Source organism: Carcharhinus amblyrhynchos, unplaced genomic scaffold, assembly GCF_965287045.1.
Source record: "Carcharhinus amblyrhynchos unplaced genomic scaffold, sCarAmb.v2.hapA scaffold_684, whole genome shotgun sequence".
Classification (NCBI taxonomy): domain Eukaryota; kingdom Metazoa; phylum Chordata; class Chondrichthyes; order Carcharhiniformes; family Carcharhinidae; genus Carcharhinus; species Carcharhinus amblyrhynchos.
In genome coordinates this window covers 42501-63146 of record NW_027650424.1, presented here as the reverse complement: position 1 = coordinate 63146, position 20646 = coordinate 42501, and the positions used below count along the sequence as shown (strand labels likewise).

At 49.5% G+C, this 20646-nt stretch overlaps 1 protein-coding gene across 1 annotated transcript in view; it reads right to left on the bottom strand.

Annotated features, from left to right (window-relative positions):
* Window positions 1–20646, bottom strand: part of LOC145339809 (voltage-gated potassium channel subunit beta-2-like) — a 53270-nt gene that overhangs the window by 8961 nt on the left and 23663 nt on the right. The window contains exons 8-11 of the mRNA XM_080184336.1: window positions 18321–18407; window positions 12822–12907; window positions 9953–10073; window positions 114–208 (exon numbers count right to left, since the gene is read on the bottom strand). Of these exons, the coding sequence (XP_080040462.1) occupies window positions 114–208; window positions 9953–10073; window positions 12822–12907; window positions 18321–18407 (389 nt within the window). The remainder of the gene's footprint in view (window positions 1–113; window positions 209–9952; window positions 10074–12821; window positions 12908–18320; window positions 18408–20646) is intronic.

The following is a 20646-nucleotide window of genomic DNA, read 5'->3' as shown; positions in this document are numbered from 1 at the left end:
GACAGTGTAGAGGGAGTTTTACTCTGTATCTAACCCCGTGCTGTACCTGTCCTGGGAGTGTTTGATGGGAATGGTCTGAGGTTTTACGATGAATTGATTTGGGTGAACTTTACCGGTAGCGCCGCCCTGGAATTTTCCGGAACGCCATCTGCGTATTTTCCAGTGATTAAGCCACAGGCCAACGGAGACCAGGTCATAATCCCGAGACCTGGAGAGAGAGAGACAGGACGTTCTGTTTGGATAGAGATGGACGGAGAGAGAAAGAGAGGGAGAACCAGAGCGAGAGTGGCAGGGAGGGAGAGTTAGAGAGACAGGGAAAGGGATATATTTGGACATTGAGTTCGGAAAACTTGGGTTGTTCCTACGGGAGAGGGATTCAGTGATCGGGGGAGAGGGAATAATGGAATGGAGGGGGAGGAAGAATAGAGGGGGCTACGGTGGAACAGTGGTCAGCACTGCTGCGTCGCAGTGCCAGGGGGACACGGGTTCAATTCTAGCCGCGCGTGACTGTCTGTGCAGAGTCGGCACATTCTCCCCGTGTCTGCGTGGGTTTCCTCCCACAGGTGTGCAGGTTAGGCCGCGCTAAATTGCCCCCCTCCCCTTAGCGTAAGGGGATTAGCGGGGTAAATATGTGGGGTTATGGGGATAGGGCCCGGGTGGGATTGTGGTTGGTGCAGTGTTGGTACAGTGTTGGTGCAGTGTTGGTACAGTGTTGGTACAGTGTTGGTACAATGTTGGTGTTTGGTACAGTGTTGGTGCAGTGTTGGTGTTTGGTACAGTGTTGGTGCAGTGTTGGTGTTTGGTACAGTGTTGGTACAGTGTTGGTGCAGTGTTGGTACAATGTTGACGCAGTGTTGGTACAGTGTTGACGCAGTGTTGGTACAGTGTTGGTACAGTGTTGGTGCAGTGTTGGTACAGTGTTGGTGCAGTGTTGGTACAATGTTGACGCAGTGTTGGTACAGTGTTGATGCAGTGTTGGTACAGTGTTGGTACAGTGTTGGTGCAGTGTTGGTACAATGTTGACGCAGTGTTGGTACAGTGTTGACGCAGTGTTGGTGCAGTGTTGGTACAGTGTTGGTGCAGTGTTGGTACAGTGTTGGTGCAGTGTTGGTGCAGTGTTGGCGCAGTGTTGGTACAGTGTTGATGCAGTGTTGGTACAGTGTTGGTGCAGTGTTGGTACAGTGTTGATGCAGTGTTGGTACAGTGTTGATGCAGTGTTGGTACAGTGTTGGTATAGTGTTGGTGCAGTGTTGGTGCAGTGTTGGTACAGTGTTGATGCAGTGTTGGTACAGTGTTGATGCAGTGTTGGTACAGTGTTGGTGCAGTGTTGGTACAGTGTTGGTGCAGTGTTGGCGCAGTGTTGGTGCAGTGTTGGCGCAGTGTTGGCGCAGTGTTGGTGCAGTGTTGGTACAGTGTTGGTGCAGTGTTGGCGCAGTGTTGGTGCAGTGTTGGCGCAGCGTTGGTGCAGTGTTGGTACAGTGTTGGTACAGTGTTGGTGTTTGGTACAGTGTTGGTGCAGTGTTGGTGTTTGGTACAGTGTTGGTGCAGTGTTGGTACAGTGTTGGTACAGTGTTGGTGCAGTGTTGGTACAGTGTTGGTGCAGTGTTGGTGCAGTGTTGGTACAGTGTTGGTGTTTGGTACAGTGTTGGTACAGTGTTGGTGTTTGGTACAGTGTTGGTGCAGTGTTGGTGTTTGGTACAGTGTTGGTGCAGTGTTGGTGTTTGGTACAGTGTTGGTACAGTGTTGGTGTTTGGTACAGTGTTGGTACAGTGTTGGTGTTTGGTACAGTGTTGGTGCAGTGTTGGTACAGTGTTGGTGTTTGGTACAGTGTTGGTGCAGTGTTGGTGTTTGGTACAGTGTTGGTGCAGTGTTGGTACAGTGTTGGTGTTTGGTACAGTGTTGGTACAGTGTTGGTGTTTGGTACAGTGTTGGTGCAGTGTTGGTGTTTGGTACAGTGTTGGTGCAGTGTTGGTGTTTGGTACAGTGTTGGTACAGTGTTGGTGCAGTGTTGGTACAATGTTGACGCAGTGTTGGTACAGTGTTGACGCAGTGTTGGTACAGTGTTGGTACAGTGTTGGTGCAGTGTTGGTACAGTGTTGGTGCAGTGTTGGTACAATGTTGACGCAGTGTTGGTACAGTGTTGATGCAGTGTTGGTACAGTGTTGGTACAGTGTTGGTGCAGTGTTGGTACAATGTTGACGCAGTGTTGGTACAGTGTTGACGCAGTGTTGGTGCAGTGTTGGTACAGTGTTGGTACAGTGTTGGTGCAGTGTTGGTACAATGTTGACGCAGTGTTGGTACAGTGTTGACGCAGTGTTGGTGCAGTGTTGGTACAGTGTTGGTGCAGTGTTGGTACAGTGTTGGTGCAGTGTTGGTGCAGTGTTGGCGCAGTGTTGGTACAGTGTTGATGCAGTGTTGGTACAGTGTTGGTGCAGTGTTGGTACAGTGTTGATGCAGTGTTGGTACAGTGTTGATGCAGTGTTGGTACAGTGTTGGTATAGTGTTGGTGCAGTGTTGGTGCAGTGTTGGTACAGTGTTGATGCAGTGTTGGTACAGTGTTGATGCAGTGTTGGTACAGTGTTGGTGCAGTGTTGGTACAGTGTTGGTGCAGTGTTGGCGCAGTGTTGGTGCAGTGTTGGCGCAGTGTTGGCGCAGTGTTGGTGCAGTGTTGGTACAGTGTTGGTGCAGTGTTGGCGCAGTGTTGGTGCAGTGTTGGCGCAGCGTTGGTGCAGTGTTGGTACAGTGTTGGTACAGTGTTGGTGTTTGGTACAGTGTTGGTGCAGTGTTGGTACAGTGTTGGTACAGTGTTGGTGCAGTGTTGGTACAGTGTTGGTGCAGTGTTGGTGCAGTGTTGGTACAGTGTTGGTGTTTGGTACAGTGTTGGTACAGTGTTGGTGTTTGGTACAGTGTTGGTGCAGTGTTGGTGTTTGGTACAGTGTTGGTGCAGTGTTGGTGTTTGGTACAGTGTTGGTACAGTGTTGGTGTTTGGTACAGTGTTGGTACAGTGTTGGTGTTTGGTACAGTGTTGGTGCAGTGTTGGTACAGTGTTGGTGTTTGGTACAGTGTTGGTGCAGTGTTGGTGTTTGGTACAGTGTTGGTGCAGTGTTGGTACAGTGTTGGTGTTTGGTACAGTGTTGGTACAGTGTTGGTGTTTGGTACAGTGTTGGTGCAGTGTTGGTGTTTGGTACAGTGTTGGTGCAGTGTTGGTGTTTGGTACAGTGTTGGTACAGTGTTGGTGTTTGGTACAGTGTTGGTGCAGTGTTGGTACAGTGTTGGTGTTTGGTACAGTGTTGGTGCAGTGTTGGTACAGTGTTGGTGTTTGGTACAGTGTTGGTACAGTGTTGGTGTTTGGTACAGTGTTGGTGCAGTGTTGGTACAGTGTTGGTGTTTGGTACAGTGTTGGTACAGTGTTGGTGTTTGGTACAGTGTTGGTACAGTGTTGGTGTTTGGTACAGTGTTGGTACAGTGTTGGTGTTTGGTACAGTGTTGGTACAGTGTTGGTGTTTGGTACAGTGTTGGTGCAGTGTTGGTACAGTGTTGGTACAGTGTTGGTGCAGTGTTGGTACAGTGTTGGTGCAGTGTTGGTGTTTGGTACAGTGTTGGTGCAGTGTTGGTGTTTGGTACAGTGTTGGTACAGTGTTGGTGCAGTGTTGGTACAATGTTGACGCAGTGTTGGTACAGTGTTGACGCAGTGTTGGTACAGTGTTGGTACAGTGTTGGTGCAGTGTTGGTACAGTGTTGGTGCAGTGTTGGTACAATGTTGACGCAGTGTTGGTACAGTGTTGATGCAGTGTTGGTACAGTGTTGGTACAGTGTTGGTGCAGTGTTGGTACAATGTTGACGCAGTGTTGGTACAGTGTTGACGCAGTGTTGGTGCAGTGTTGGTACAGTGTTGGTGCAGTGTTGGTACAGTGTTGGTGCAGTGTTGGTGCAGTGTTGGCGCAGTGTTGATGCAGTGTTGGTACAGTGTTGATGCAGTGTTGGTACAGTGTTGGTATAGTGTTGGTGCAGTGTTGGTGCAGTGTTGGTACAGTGTTGATGCAGTGTTGGTACAGTGTTGATGCAGTGTTGGTACAGTGTTGGTGCAGTGTTGGTACAGTGTTGGTGCAGTGTTGGCGCAGTGTTGGTGCAGTGTTGGCGCAGTGTTGGCGCAGTGTTGGTGCAGTGTTGGTACAGTGTTGGTGCAGTGTTGGCGCAGTGTTGGTGCAGTGTTGGCGCAGCGTTGGTGCAGTGTTGGTACAGTGTTGGTACAGTGTTGGTGTTTGGTACAGTGTTGGTGCAGTGTTGGTGTTTGGTACAGTGTTGGTGCAGTGTTGGTACAGTGTTGGTGCAGTGTTGGTGCAGTGTTGGTACAGTGTTGGTGCAGTGTTGGTGCAGTGTTGGTACAGTGTTGGTGTTTGGTACAGTGTTGGTACAGTGTTGGTGTTTGGTACAGTGTTGGTGCAGTGTTGGTGTTTGGTACAGTGTTGGTGCAGTGTTGGTGTTTGGTACAGTGTTGGTACAGTGTTGGTGTTTGGTACAGTGTTGGTACAGTGTTGGTGTTTGGTACAGTGTTGGTGCAGTGTTGGTACAGTGTTGGTGTTTGGTACAGTGTTGGTGCAGTGTTGGTGTTTGGTACAGTGTTGGTGCAGTGTTGGTACAGTGTTGGTGTTTGGTACAGTGTTGGTACAGTGTTGGTGTTTGGTACAGTGTTGGTGCAGTGTTGGTGTTTGGTACAGTGTTGGTGCAGTGTTGGTGTTTGGTACAGTGTTGGTACAGTGTTGGTGCAGTGTTGGTACAATGTTGACGCAGTGTTGGTACAGTGTTGACGCAGTGTTGGTACAGTGTTGGTACAGTGTTGGTGCAGTGTTGGTACAGTGTTGGTGCAGTGTTGGTACAATGTTGACGCAGTGTTGGTACAGTGTTGATGCAGTGTTGGTACAGTGTTGGTACAGTGTTGGTGCAGTGTTGGTACAATGTTGACGCAGTGTTGGTACAGTGTTGACGCAGTGTTGGTGCAGTGTTGGTACAGTGTTGGTACAGTGTTGGTGCAGTGTTGGTACAATGTTGACGCAGTGTTGGTACAGTGTTGACGCAGTGTTGGTGCAGTGTTGGTACAGTGTTGGTGCAGTGTTGGTACAGTGTTGGTGCAGTGTTGGTGCAGTGTTGGCGCAGTGTTGGTACAGTGTTGATGCAGTGTTGGTACAGTGTTGGTGCAGTGTTGGTACAGTGTTGATGCAGTGTTGGTACAGTGTTGATGCAGTGTTGGTACAGTGTTGGTATAGTGTTGGTGCAGTGTTGGTGCAGTGTTGGTACAGTGTTGATGCAGTGTTGGTACAGTGTTGATGCAGTGTTGGTACAGTGTTGGTGCAGTGTTGGTACAGTGTTGGTGCAGTGTTGGCGCAGTGTTGGTGCAGTGTTGGCGCAGTGTTGGCGCAGTGTTGGTGCAGTGTTGGTACAGTGTTGGTGCAGTGTTGGCGCAGTGTTGGTGCAGTGTTGGCGCAGCGTTGGTGCAGTGTTGGTACAGTGTTGGTACAGTGTTGGTGTTTGGTACAGTGTTGGTGCAGTGTTGGTACAGTGTTGGTACAGTGTTGGTGCAGTGTTGGTACAGTGTTGGTGCAGTGTTGGTGCAGTGTTGGTACAGTGTTGGTGTTTGGTACAGTGTTGGTACAGTGTTGGTGTTTGGTACAGTGTTGGTGCAGTGTTGGTGTTTGGTACAGTGTTGGTGCAGTGTTGGTGTTTGGTACAGTGTTGGTACAGTGTTGGTGTTTGGTACAGTGTTGGTACAGTGTTGGTGTTTGGTACAGTGTTGGTGCAGTGTTGGTACAGTGTTGGTGTTTGGTACAGTGTTGGTGCAGTGTTGGTGTTTGGTACAGTGTTGGTGCAGTGTTGGTACAGTGTTGGTGTTTGGTACAGTGTTGGTACAGTGTTGGTGTTTGGTACAGTGTTGGTGCAGTGTTGGTGTTTGGTACAGTGTTGGTGCAGTGTTGGTGTTTGGTACAGTGTTGGTACAGTGTTGGTGTTTGGTACAGTGTTGGTGCAGTGTTGGTACAGTGTTGGTGTTTGGTACAGTGTTGGTGCAGTGTTGGTACAGTGTTGGTGTTTGGTACAGTGTTGGTACAGTGTTGGTGTTTGGTACAGTGTTGGTGCAGTGTTGGTACAGTGTTGGTGTTTGGTACAGTGTTGGTACAGTGTTGGTGTTTGGTACAGTGTTGGTACAGTGTTGGTGTTTGGTACAGTGTTGGTACAGTGTTGGTGTTTGGTACAGTGTTGGTACAGTGTTGGTGTTTGGTACAGTGTTGGTGCAGTGTTGGTACAGTGTTGGTACAGTGTTGGTGCAGTGTTGGTACAGTGTTGGTGCAGTGTTGGTGCAGTGTTGGCGCAGTGTTGGTGAAGTGTTGGCGCAGTGTTGGTGCAGTGTTGGCGCAGTGTTGGTGCAGTGTTGGTGCAGTGTTGGTACAGTGTTGGTGCAGTGTTGGCGCAGTGTTGGTACAGTGTTGGTGCAGTGTTGGTGCAGTGTTGGTACAGTGTTGGTACAGTGTTGGTGTTTGGTACAGTGTTGGTGCAGTGTTGGTGCAGTGTTGGTGCAGTGTTGGTACAGTGTTGGTGCAGTGTTGGCGCAGTGTTGGTACAGTGTTGGTGCAGTGTTGGCGCAGTGTTGGTACAGTGTTGGTACAGTGTTGGTGTTTGGTACAGTGTTGGTGCAGTGTTGGTGCAGTGTTGGTACAGTGTTGGTACAGTGTTGGTGTTTGGTACAGTGTTGGTGCAGTGTTGGCGCAGTGTTGGTGAAGTGTTGGCGCAGTGTTGGTACAGTGTTGGTACAGTGTTGGTGCAGTGTTGGTACAGTGTTGGTGCAGTGTTGGTACAGTGTTGATGCAGTGTTGGTGCAGTGTTGGTGCAGTGTTGGTACAGTGTTGGTGCAGTGTTGGTACAGTGTTGATGCAGTGTTGGTGCAGTGTTGGTACAGTGTTGATGCAGTGTTGGTACAGTGTTGGTGAAGTGTTGGCGCAGTGTTGGTACAGTGTTGGCGCAGTGTTGGTACAGTGTTGGTACAGTGTTGGTGCAGTGTTGATGCAGTGTTGATGCAGTGTTGGTACACTGTTGGTGCAGTGTTGGTGCAGTGTTGGTGCAGTGTTGGTACAGTGTTGATGCAGTGTTGGCACAGTGTTGATGCAGTGTTGGCGCAGTGTTGGCGCAGTGTTGGCACAGTGTTGGCGCAATGTTGGCGCAGTGTTGGTGCAGTGTTGGTACAGTGTTGGTGCAGTGTTGGCGCAGTGTTGGTGCAGGGTTGGCACAGTGTTGGCGCAGTGTTGGCGCAGTGTTGGTGCAGGGTTGGCACAGTGTTGGCGCAGTGTTGGCGCAGTGTTGGCGCAGTGTTGGTGCAGTGTTGGTACAGTGTTGGTACAGTGTTGGTGCAGTGTTGGCACAGTGTTGGCGCAGTGTTGGCACAGTTTTGATGCAGTGTTGGCACAGTGTTGGTGCAGTGTTGGTACAGTGTTGGTACAGTGTTGGTGCAGTGTTGGCACAGTGTTGGCACAGTTTTGATGCAGTGTTGGCACAGTGTTGGTGCAGTGTTGGTACAGTGTTGGTGCAGTGTTGGCACAGTGTTGGCGCAGTGTTGGTGCAGTGTTGGCACAGTGTTGGTGCAGTGTTGGTGCAGTGTTGGTACAGTGTTGATGCAGTGTTGGCACAGTGTTGATGCAGTGTTGGCGCAGTGTTGGCGCAGTGTTGGCACAGTGTTGGCGCAATGTTAGCGCAGTGTTGGTGCAGTGTTGGTACAGTGTTGGTGCAGTATTGGTGCAGTGTTGGCGCAGTGTTGGTGCAGGGTTGGCACAGTGTTGGCGCAGTGTTGGCGCAGTGTTGGTGCAGGGTTGGCACAGTGTTGGCGCAGTGTTGGCGCAATGTTGGTGCAGTGTTGGTACAGTGTTGGTGCAGTATTGGTGCAGTGTTGGCGCAGTGTTGGTGCAGTGTTGGCACAGTGTTGGCGCAGTGTTGGCGCAGTGTTGGCGCAGTGTTGGTGCAGTGTTGGTACAGTGTTGGCGCAGTGTTGGCGCAGTGTTGGCGCAGTGTTGGTGCAGTGTTGGTGCAGTGTTGGTACAGTGTTGGCGCAGTATTGGTGCAGTGTTGGCGCAGTGTTGGTGCAGTGTTGGCACAGTGTTGGCGCAGTGTTGGTGCAGTGTTGGTACAGTGTTGGCGCAGTCTTGGCGCAGTGTTGGCGCAGTGTTGGCACAGTCTTGGCGCAGTGTTGGCGCAGTGTTGATGCAGTGTTGGCACAGTGTTGGTGCAGTGTTGGCGCAGTGTTGGCGCAGTGTTGATGCAGTGTTGGCACAGTGTTGGTGCAGTGTTGGTACAGTGTTGGTACAGTGTTGGTGCAGTGTTGGCACAGTGTTGGCGCAGTGTTGGCACAGTGTTGGTGCAGTGTTGGCACAGTGTTGGTGCAGTGTTGGTACAGTGTTGGCGCAGTGTTGGCGCAGTGTTGGCACAGTTTTGATGCAGTGTTGGCACAGTGTTGGTGCAGTGTTGGTACAGTGTTGGTACAGTGTTGGTGCAGTGTTGGCACAGTGTTGGCACAGTTTTGATGCAGTGTTGGCACAGTGTTGGTGCAGTGTTGGTACAGTGTTGGTACAGTGTTGGTGCAGTGTTGGCACAGTGTTGGCGCAGTGTTGGTGCAGTGTTGGCACAGTGTTGGTGCAGTGTTGGTACAGTGTTGGTACAGTGTTGGTGCAGTGTTGGCACAGTGTTGGCGCAGTGTTGGTGCAGTGTTGGTACAGTGTTGGCGCAGTGTTGGCACAGTGTTGGTGCAGTGTTGGCACAGTGTTGGCGCAGTGTTGGCACAGTGTTGATGCAGTGTTGGCGCAGTCTTGGCGCAGTGTTGGCGCAGTGTTGGCACAGTGTTGACGCAGTGTTGGCACAGTGTTGGTGCAGTGTTGGTACAGTGTTGGTACAGTGTTGGTGCAGTGTTGGCGCAGTGTTGGCACAGTGTTGGTGCAGTGTTGGCACAGTGTTGGTGCAGTGTTGGTACAGTGTTGGCGCAGTGTTGGCGCAGTGTTGGCACAGTTTTGATGCAGTGTTGGCACAGTGTTGGTGCAGTGTTGGTACAGTGTTGGTACAGTGTTGGTGCAGTGTTGGCGCAGTGTTGGTGCAGTGTTGGCACAGTGTTGGCACAGTGTTGGCGCAGTGTTGGCGCAGTGTTGGTGCAGTGTTGGTGCAGTGTTGGTGCAGTGTTGGCGCAGTGTTGGTACAGTGTTGGTGCAGTGTTGGCGCAGTGTTGGTACAGTGTTGGTGCAGTGTTGGTACAGTGTTGGTGCAGTGTTGGTACAGTGTTGGTGCAGTGTTGGTACAGTGTTGATGCAGTGTTGGTACAGTGTTGGCGCAGTGTTCGTGCAGTGTTGGTACAGTGTTGGCGCAGTGTTGGTGCAGTGTTGGTACAGTGTTGGTGAAGTGTTGGCGCAGTGTTGGTGCAGTGTTGGTGAAGTGTTGGTGCAGTGTTGGTACAGTGTTGATGCAGTGTTGGTACAGTGTTGGTGCAATGTTGGCGCAGTGTTGGTGCAGTGTTGGTACAGTGTTGGTGCAGTGTTGGTGCAGTGTTGGTACAGTGTTGGTACAGTGTTGGTGCAGTGTTGGTACAGTGTTGGTACAGTGTTGGTGCAGTGTTGGCGCAGTGTTGGTGCAGTATTGGTACAGTGTTGGTGCAGTGTTGGTACAGTGTTGGTGCAGTATTGGTACAGTGTTGGTGAAGTGTTGGTACAGAGTTGGTACAGTGTTGGTGCAGTATTGGTACAGTGTTGGTGAAGTGTTGGTACAGAGTTGGTACAGTGTTGGCGCAGTGTTGGCGCAGTGTTGGCGCAGTGTTGGTGCAGTGTTGGTGCAGTGTTGGTACAGTGTTGGTACAGTATTGGCGCAGCGTTGGCGTAACGTTAGCACAGTGCCGGCACAATGCTGGGGAGAATATTGGCAGAGCGTTGACACTGACCGATCTTGTGGTGAAGCTCCAGCAGCAGCGCCTCGACATTGTTGCGACGGAAGAGGTGATACTCAGGCTGCTCACACGATGGGGGAATCAGGTTAAACTGGCGGGCCACCGAGTAAGCTTCCTAATGGCAGGAGGGCAGCCGTCATTTCGAGATCATTCCAGCCATCGCGACACCGCGGCATAGAAACTAGCAGGCGGAGGAGGCCAATCTGGCCCTTCAGCCTCCTCTGCCAGTCATTCTGATCATCAAATTCAACATCCTGATCCCCCCCGCCCCCCCAATATCCCTCTCTCCCTTTAGCCCTGAGAGCGATATCTAATTTCTTCTTGAAATCGCACAACGTTTTGGCCCCAACTACTTTCTGTGGGAGTGAATTCACCACCCTCTGGGTGAAGAAATCTCTCCCCACCTCAGTTCTAAAAGGTTTACCCCCTTATCCCCAAACTATGACCCCCTAGTTCTGGACTCCCCCCACCATCGAGTACATTCTTTCTGAATCTAACCCTGTTAGAACTTGACAAGTTTCTCCGAGATTCCCCTCTCACTCTTCTAAACTCCAGAGAATATAATCCTAACCGATTTAGCCTCTCCTCATATGACAGACCCAGGAATCAGCCTGGTAAACCCTCGCTGTACTCCCTCTATAGTGAGGACATCCTTTCTCAGATTGAGATATGACAATCAGACCCCCAGGTTAGGACACCCAGATTCCCTTCCCGAAAGGGAACCGGATGGGTTTTTCCAACAATAGGTCATCAGTAGGCTCTTAACTCCAGATTATTTTTCCCATTGCGTTCCACCGTCTGCCGCTGCAGGGGTTCGAACCCGGAACGTCAGCTGAAGTTTCTGGATTAAGAGTCCGGCGATGGCGCCGTTGGCTGTCGCTCCCCCAAGAGGTCCCAGCGGACAGTCCGCCTTTCCGAATCAGAATGAGGAGTTGGGGGAACGTGCACCCTCGGAGGGAGGGTCACCCTCGGAGGCAGGACCACTCTATCGCCAGCGGTCCTCTGTGCTGCCTTCCCCGGGGAGCGCTCACACTCTCATTACCGCACTGTACATCTCGAACTAACTGCAGAGATGTGTGTGGAAACAGCGGCATTGTCACTGGACTAGTCATCCCGAGACCCCATGTGATCAGAGAGTCTCTACGGCACAGGAGGAGGCCATTCGGCCCATCCCGAGCACACCAAGCCTCCGACAGAGCATCTAACCCAAGCCCACCCCACCCTATTTCTCTAACCCCGTGTATTTACCCTGTAAATCCCCCCTAACCTGCGCATCTAAGGTGCAACTTAGCATAACCATTCTACCTAACCTAAGGTCCAAAGATGTGTGGGTTGGAGGGATTGGTCATGCTAAATTGCCCCTTAGTATCCCAAGATGTGCGGGTTAGGTGGATTGGCCATGCTAAATTGCCCCTTAGTATCCAAAGATGTGCAGGTTAGGTGGATTGGCCATGCTAAATTGCCCCTTAGCATCCAAAGATGTGCAGGTTAGGTGGATTGGCCATGCTAAATTGCCCCTCAGTATCCCAAGATGTGCAGGTTAGGTGGATTGGCCATGCTAAATTGCCCCTTAGTATCCAAAGATGTGCAGGTTAGGTGGATTGGCCATGCTAAATTGCCCCTCAGTATCCAAAGATGTGCAGGTTAGGTGGATTGGCCATGCTAAATTGCCCCTTAGCATCCAAAGATGTGCAGGTTAGGTGGATTGGCCATGCTAAATTGCCCCTTAGCATCCAAAGATGTGCGGGTTAGGTGGATTGGCCATGCTAAATTGCCCCTTAGAGTCCAAAGATGAGCAGGTTAGGTGGATTGGCCATGCTAAATTGCTCCTTAGTGTCCAAAGATGTGTAGGTTAGGTGGATTGGCCGTGCTAAATTGCCCCTTAGTGTCCAAAGATGTGTAGGTTAGGTGGATTGGCCATGCTAAATTGCCCCTTAGAGTCCAAAGATGAGCAGGTTAGGTGGATTGGCCATGCTAAATTGCCTCTTAGTGTCCAAAGATGTGCAGGTTAGGTGGATTGGCCATGCTAAATTGCCTCTTAGTGTCCAAAGATGTGTAGGTTAGGTGGATTGGCCGTGCTAAATTGCCCCTTAGTGTCCAAAGATGTTCAGGTTAGGTGGATTGGCCATGCGAAATTGCCCCTTAGTGTCCAAAGATGTGCAGGTTAGGTGGATTGGCCATGCTAAATTGTATCTTAGTGTCCAAAGATGTGCGGATTAGGTGGATTGGCCATGCTAAATTGTATCTTAGTGTCCAAAGATGTGCAGGTTAGGTGGATTGGCCATGCTAAATTGTCCCTTATTGTCCAAAGATGTGCAGGTTCGGTGGATTGGCCATGCTAAATTGTCCCTTAGTGTCCAAAGATGTGAAGGTTAGGTGGATTGGCTGTGCTAAATTGCTCCTTAGTGTCCAAAGATGTGTAGCTCAAGTTGATGAGTTATAATAAATGTATAGGGATAGGGCCTGGGTACGACAGAGAGTTGGTTCAGGCTCGATGGGCCGAATGGGACCTCCTTCCACACTGTCAGGATTCGAAGCTTTCGTCTATGCTTTTGACTGCTTGGCTTCCTAAGCTTTGGAGTTCCCTCCCTAAACCCCTCTGCCTCTTCCTCGCTCTCTCTCCCTGCTCCTTTGAGACCTATGGGATGGTCGTCTTGTCTCTGATATCACCCCAAGTGCGTCCGGTATTCGTCGCATCTGGGCACGCTTGGAGGACCCTAGTCGCCGGTATGGTGTCCCCACGCCGCAGCCAGTGGACTTAAGCGCTCAGGTTCACGCCTTCTCCAGCCCCTGGGAGACCCGAGGACTAATCTGACTCTCTGCGGGAGGAGATGCCGCTGGGTTCCTCTGGGAGAGCACTCACCATGATCTCCGCCGAGCTCCAGCGAGACGTTCCCCAGTACATCGCTTTGCCTTGGTTTATCAGGTGGGTCATGGCTCGGACAATCTCTGTGAGGAGAGGTAGCGGAGAGTGAGCTGGACGTGCACTGGCCGAAACCGCCATTCCCCCGAAGACTCAGAGACCCATTTGGCCCGTCTTGCCCATGCTAGCCCGAGGAACGCCCTTTGATCTGGAGGAGGGAGCCGAGTGTAGGGTGTCGAAATTTGCCGACGACACCAAGATTGGGGGAAAGGCAAATTGTGCGGAGGGTGGGGAGAGTCTGCAGAAGGATCTAGATAGGCTGGGCGAATGGGCCAGGAAATGGCAAATGGAATTTAATGTTGGCAAGTGTGAGGTGGTCCACTTTGGTAGGAAGAATGGTAGGAAGGACTATTACTTACGTGGCGAAAAGCTGCAGCAGGCGACGGTGCAGAGGGACCTGGGCGTCCTTGTGCATGAGTCGCAAAAACCCAGCCTGCAGGTACAGCAGGTGGTCAGGAAGGCGAATGGGATGCTGGCCTTCATAGCGAGGGGGATTGAATATAAAAGTAGGGAGGTCTTGCTGCGGCTGTATAGGGCATTGGTGAGGCCGCAGCTGGAGTACTGTGTGCAGTTTTGGTCACCGTACTTACGCAAGGATATTTTGGCCTTGGAGGGAGTGCAGAGGAGGTTTACTAGGCTGATACCGGAGTTGAGGGGGTTGAGCTATGAGGAGAGGCTAAATAAACTAGGCTTGTACTCGTTAGAGTTTAGAAGAATGAGGGGAGATCTCATTGAGACGTATAAGATGATGAATGGGATGGATAGGATAGAGGTGGAGAGACTCTTCCCGCTCAGAAAGGACAGTAGGACTAGGGGGCACAGCCTCAAGATAAAGGGGGGGGCGGTTTAGAACGGAGTTGAGGAGGAACTTCTTCACTCAAAGGGTGGTGAATCTCTGGAATTCTCTGCCCGTTGAAGTGGTGGAGGCTGCCTCGCTGAATATATTGAAGTCACAGGTAGATAGGTTTCTGATAGACAGGGGAATTAAGGGGAGAAAGCGGGAAAGTGGAACTGATCCACTTCAGATCAGCCACGATCTTATTGAATGGCGGGGCAGGCTCGAAGGGCTAGATGGCCGACTCCTGCTCCTATTTCTTATGTTCTTATGATTTGATTTGATTTATTATTGTCACATGTATTGGGACACAGTGAAAAGTATTGTTTCTTGCGTGCTATACAGACAAAGCATACCATTCATAGAGTACATAGGAGAGAAGGATTTGATTTGATTTATTATTGTCACATGTATTGGGATACAGTGAAAAGTATTGTTTCTTGCGCACTATACAGACAAAGCATACCGTTCATAGAGAAGGAAAGGAGAGGGTGCAGAATGTAGTGTTACAGTCATAGCTAGGGTGTAGAGAAAGATCAACTTAATGCGAGGTAGGTCCATTCAAAAGTCTGACAGCAGCAGGGAAGAAGCTGTTCTTGAGTCGGTCGGTACGGGACCTCAGACTTTTGTATCTTTTTCCCGATGGAAGAAGGTGGAAGAGAGAATGTCCGGGGTGCGTGGGGTCCTTGATTATGCCGGCTGCTTTTCCCCGAGGCAGCAGGAAGTGTAGACAGAGTCAATGGATGGGAGGCTGGTTTGTGTGATGGATTGGGCTGCATTCACAACCCTTTTGTAGTTCCTTGCGGTCTTGGGCAGAGCAGGAGCCCAGACCAAGCTGTGATCCAACCCAGAAAGAATGCTTTCTATGGGGCATCTGTAAAAGTTGGTGAGAGTCGTAGCGGACATGCCAAATTTCCTTAGTCTTCTGAGAAAGTAGAGGCGTTGGTGGGGCTTTCTTAACTATAGTGTCGGCATGGGAGGGAACCAGGACAGGTTGTTGGTGATCTGGACACCTAAAAACCTGAAGCTCTCGACCCTTTCTACTTTGTCCCTGTTGACGTAGACAGGGGCAAGTTCTCCTCTACACTTCCTGAAATCGATGACTATCTCTTTCGTTTTGTTGACATTGAGGGGGAGATTATTGTCACCTCAGCAGTTCACCAGATTCTCTATCTCATTAGAATAGGGTTGGTTATGGCCAAGTGCGGGAGCGGGGTGGATAGAAATAGAAATATATCGAAATATAGAACAGTACAGGCCCTCAATGTTGTGCCGAGCTATGTCCTAACCCAAGATCAAGCTCTCCCACTCCCTATCATTCTGGTGTACTCCATGTGCCTATCCAATAATTGCTTGAAAGTTCCTATAGTGTCCGACTCCACTATCTCAGCAGGCAGTCCATTCCACACCCCAACCACTCTCTGAGTGAAGAATCTACCTCGGACGTCCCTCCTATATCTCCCACCTTATAGTTATGCCCCCTAGTGACAGCTACATCCACCCCAGGAAATAGTCTCTGAACGTCCACTCTATCTATCCCCCCCTCGTCGTCTTATAAACCTCGATTAAGTTCCCTCTCATCCTCCTCCGCTCCAAAGAGAGAAGCCCCATGAATGGGAAGGGTGGGGGGGAGCTCACAGGAAGGATGATATTGGGGATGAGGCAGAAGAGGCCTAGTCGCAGTAGGCCTCTGAGGTCACCTGAGCCACAGGGTGATGGCCCCCCCACCCCCCCCAACCTCTACGCGAGATCAAACCAGGTCACTCACCTTCCACAAATAGTATCCTTGACCGGGGAGCGTAGTTACCTGGGAGACACGAAGGGAAAAAAACCCGTTAGCCACAGGGTCAGAGGTCAGACCAACGCCTTACGCAGAGGGTTGTGGTCAATATTGCTGCTGCCCGCAACAAAATTCGAGTTCAGGATTGGACGGAGACTGAGTTGCAAAATAGAATCACACGGGACAGAGAGAGGCCATTCAGCCCATCGAGTCGGTACCGACCCTTGAGAAACACCTGACCTCCCGGTACCTTTCCGTTTTTGATTCTGATTCCAGCACCCCGAGTGTTTTTGTGTGTTCACCTTCACTTAGTTATTACCAGATGGCGGTGACCAGGGGCAGGAACTCGGATTAATTCATAAGAACATCAGAAATAGGAGCAGGAGTAGGCCATCTAGCCCTTCGAGCCTGCCCCGCCATTCAATAAGATCATGGCTGATCTGTCGTGGCTCAGTTCCACATTCCCGCCCTCTCCCCATAACCCTTAATCCCCTCTCTTATCAAGAACCCATCAACCCGCGTCTTTCAGATACCTTCTTGCATTTTATTAGCTTGGTTACAGCAGCAGTCTTGCCTAATTATTTTCTTGCAGTATGTAGCCAGCTATCACGTTATTTGCAAATGGACCACTACACATGCTCAAGCTTCATGTTTTCTTCTGGAAGGAAAGGGTTAATCAAATTGCTGTACTAATGTAACAATGTTTACAATTTCTCTTTATATTGTTAACTTTTGCAGTTAAACATTGAATTTTCATCTTCATAATGCTAGCTAAGTTAGAAATACACAAAAGGGTTAACACTGCAGGATATAAGGGGATGGAATCAATGCAACCTGTAGCTCTGAAAAGTAAACAACTTTCAAACAACAGTACACAGAAAACAAAAGTCTTGCTGTTTTCTGCATTTTTTTTGTTTACTTTCCTCACCAATTAATGGGATAAAGGCCTCGAGTCCCCTGGATCCAATTACTTGCATCCTAGGGCCTTAAAAGAAATTGTTGCAGAGATAGCAGGGCGTTGGTTATAATTTTCTAAAATTTCTTTGATTCTGGAAAAATCTCAGCAGATTAGAAAACCGCAAATATCGCCTTTCTATTCAAGGAATGAAATAAACAGCAAGCAGGAACTATAGGCCAGTTAGCCTAACAACTGTCGTTGGGAAAATGCTAGAATCCATTATTAAGGGGATAGAGCTAAGGCATTTAGAAAATACAATACAATCGGACTCAACATGGTTCCATGAAAGAAAAATTGTTTTGACAAATATATTAGCATTCTTTGAGTATGTAACAAGCAGGTGCTGAAGTGGAACAAGTAGATGTAGTGTATTTTGATTTCCAAAAGGCATTCAATAACATGCCACATTAAAGGTTACGACACAAGATAAGAACTCATGGTGTTGAGGATGATATGTTAGCATGGATCGGGGATTGGCTAACTAACAGGAAACAGAATTGGGATGACTGATTCATTTTCAACTTGGTAAACGTAATTAGTAGAATGCCACATGGGTCAGGACTGGGCCTTATCTATCTATGATCTACATTAATGACTTGCATAATTGCGACCAAATTTGCTAATGATACAAAGATAGGTAGGAAAGAAAGTTGTGAGGAGGATACAAAGAGCTTGCAAATAGGGTGGGTTAGGTGAGTAGGCAAAAAATTTGTAGATGGAACATAATGGAGGAAAATGTGAGGTTGTCCACTTTGGAGGAAAAATAGAAAAGCAGAATGTTATTTAAATGAGAGCAACTTCAGAACATTGTGGCACGGAGAGATCTGTGGATAGGTTTATGGACGAAAAGGGATTGGTTTAGGTTAGTGGGTCATTGTTTTTTAACTGGTCGGCGCAACATCGTGGGCCGAAGGGCCTGTTCTGCGCTGTAACGTTCTATGTTCTATGTTCTATGTTCTATGTTCTTAAAAATATTTAGCGAGGCAGCCTCCACCACTTCAACGGGCAGAGAATTCCAGAGATTCACCACCCTTTGAGTGAAGAAGTTCCTCCTCAACTCCGTTCTAAACCGCCTCCCCTTTATCTTGAGGCTGTGCCCCCTAGTCCTACTGTCCTTTCTGAGCGGGAAGAGTCTCTCCACCTCTATCCTATCCATCCCATTCATCATCTTATACGTCTCAATGAGATCTCCCCTCATTCTTCTAAACTCTAACGAGTACAAGCCTAGTTTATTCAGCCTCTCCTCATAGCTCAACCCCCTCAACTCCGGCATCAGCCTAGTAAACCTCCTCTGCACTCCCTCCAAGGCTAAAATATCCCTGCGTAAGTACGGCGACCAAAACTGCACACAGTACTCCAGCTGTGGCCTCACCAATGCCCTATACAGCCGCAGCAAGACCTCCCTACTTTTATATTCAATCCCCCTCGCTATGAAGGCCAGCATCCCATTCGCCTTCCTGACCACCTGCTGCACCTGCAAGCTGGGTTTTTGCGACTCATGCACAAGGACGCCCAGATCCCTCTGCACCGTCGCCTGCTGCAGTTTTTCGCCCCGTAAGTAATAGTCCTTCCTACCATTCTTCCTACCAAAGTGGACCACCTCACACTTGCCAACATTAAATTCCATTTGCCATTTCCTGGCCCATTCGCCCAGCCTATCTAGATCCTTCTGCAGACTCTCCACACCCTCCGCACAATTTGCCGTTCCCCCAATCTTGGTGTCATCAATTCCGTTACCCTCTCTCTGGTCCAGGCCTGTTGACACTTTGGGGCAGAGTTGTCTCTCCTCCTCTGACACCACCCCCCACCCCCCTCCCCTGGCAGTGTATCCCAGTAAGAGAGGGGTGAAACCAAATGTCTACGTACCCTCCGCTGGGACAGTCACGTCCGGCCTGTTGGCTAAGACGATGTCGATATATTCCAGCTGTAACCTCTCGAGGGAACCCCTCAAGCCTGGGGAGAATTATAGGTTAATGTTCAAAAACAGCATCCGTCACACGGGAGAAGGTCAATCAACCTTCAGTAACGCAACCCGTCGTAGGGTCCCTACAGTGCCGAAGGAGGACATTCGGCCCATTGAGTCTGCACCAACCACAATCCCACCCAGGCCCTATCCCCGTAACCCCATGCATTTACCCCAGCTAATCCCCCTGACACTAATGGGCAATTTAGCATGGCCAATCCACCTAACCTGCACAACTTTGGACACTAAGGGGCAATTTAGCATGGCCAATCCACCTAACCTGCACAACTTTGGACACTAAGGGGCAATTTAGCATGGCCAACCCACCTAACCTACACATCTTTGGACACTAAGGGGCAATTTAGCATGGCCAACCCACCTAACCTGCACATCTTTGGACACTAAGGGACAATTTAGCATGGCCAATCCACCTAACCTACACATCTTTGGACACTAAGGGACAATTTACCATGGCCAATCCACCTAACCTACACATCTTTGGATACTAAGGGGCAATTTAGCATGGCCAATCCACCTAACCCGCACATCTTTGGATACTAAGGGGCAATTTAGTATGGCCAATCCACCCAACCTACACATCTTTGGACACTAAGGGGCAATTTAGCATGGCCAATCCACCTAACCTGCACATCTTTGGACACTAAGGGGCAATTTAGCATGGCCAATCCACCCAACCTACACATCTTTGGACACTAAGAGACAATTTAGCATGGCCAATCCACCCAACCTACACATCTTTGGATACTAAGGGGTAATTTAGCATGGCCAATCCACCTAACCTACACATCTTTGGACACTAAGGGCCAATTTAGCATGGCCAATCCACCTAACCTACACATCTTTGGACACTAAGGGCCAATTTAGCATGGCCAATCCACCTAACCTACACATCTTTAGACACTGAGGGGCAATTTAGCATGGCCAATCCACCTAACCTACACACCTTTGGACACTAAGGGCCAATTTAGCATGGCCAATCCACCTAACCTACACATCTTTGGACACTAAGGGGCAATTTAGCATGGCCAATCCACCTAACCTACACATCTTTGGACACTGAGGGACAATTTAGCATGGCCAATCCGCCTAACCTACACATCTTTCAGACTGTGGGAGGAAACCGGAGCACCCGGAGGAATCCTATGCAGACACATCGTAAACTTTTCCCCATGCACCTTAAACCTGTGCCCCCTAGTCCTTGACTTTCCTACCCTAGGAAAGACCACCCACTCTGTCCGTGCCCCCCATAATCTCTATCAGGTCACCCCCTCAACCTCCAGCGAGAACAAGCCGAGTTTCTCCAACCTCTCCTCGTAGCCAATGCCCTCCAGACCAGGGCAACATCCCGGCAAACCCCTTCTGTACCCTCTCCAATGTCACTCGGAGTTTCGTTTTCCCTGAGGCATTGGATAGCACAACCTTCCAAGAATTCCAATAAGTGTTAGGGAACACTACCCCCACCCCCCCCACCACGAGACAAATCTGATTCTGAGGCTTTTATAGTTTTTGCCAGGTAATCTGGGAGACAGGAGACTCTGTTCCTAGCTCCCTAGATTAAGATGACTGTTTAGCCCTCAATGAGACGCTGAGAGACTGACTGGTTTGCGGGATTAGTAATATAACTATTCAAAAACGCCGACTAGCTGAAGTTCAATGGGGCTTCAAATGGGTTTTTACGCTTTCCCTAATCATTGGAAAATGTTCCGAGTGCGGGAAATGAGTTACAAGGTATCCCAAAGGCCACACTTGGAATTCCGTGGACAGTTCTGGTCACCCTATTATAGAAAAGGATATTATTAAACTAGAAAGAGTGCGGAAAAGATTTACTAGGATGCTACCAGGACTTGATGGATTGAGGAGAGGCTGGATAGACTGGGACTTTTTTCTCTGGAGCGTAGGAGGCTGAGAGGTGATCTTATAGAGGTCTATAAAATAATGAGGGGCACAGATCAGCGAGATAGTCAATATCTTTTCCCCAAAGATAGGAGAGACTAAAACTAGAGGGCGTAGGTTTAAGGTGAGAGGGGAGAGATACAAAAGGGTCCAGAGGGGGCAATTCTTTCACACAGAGGGTGGTGAGTGTCTGGAACGAGCTGCTAGAGGCAGTAGTAGAGGCGGGTACAATTTTGTCTTTTAAAAAGCATTTACGTGGTTATAAGAACATAAGAACATAAGAAATAGGAGCAGGAGTAGGCCATCTAGCCCTTC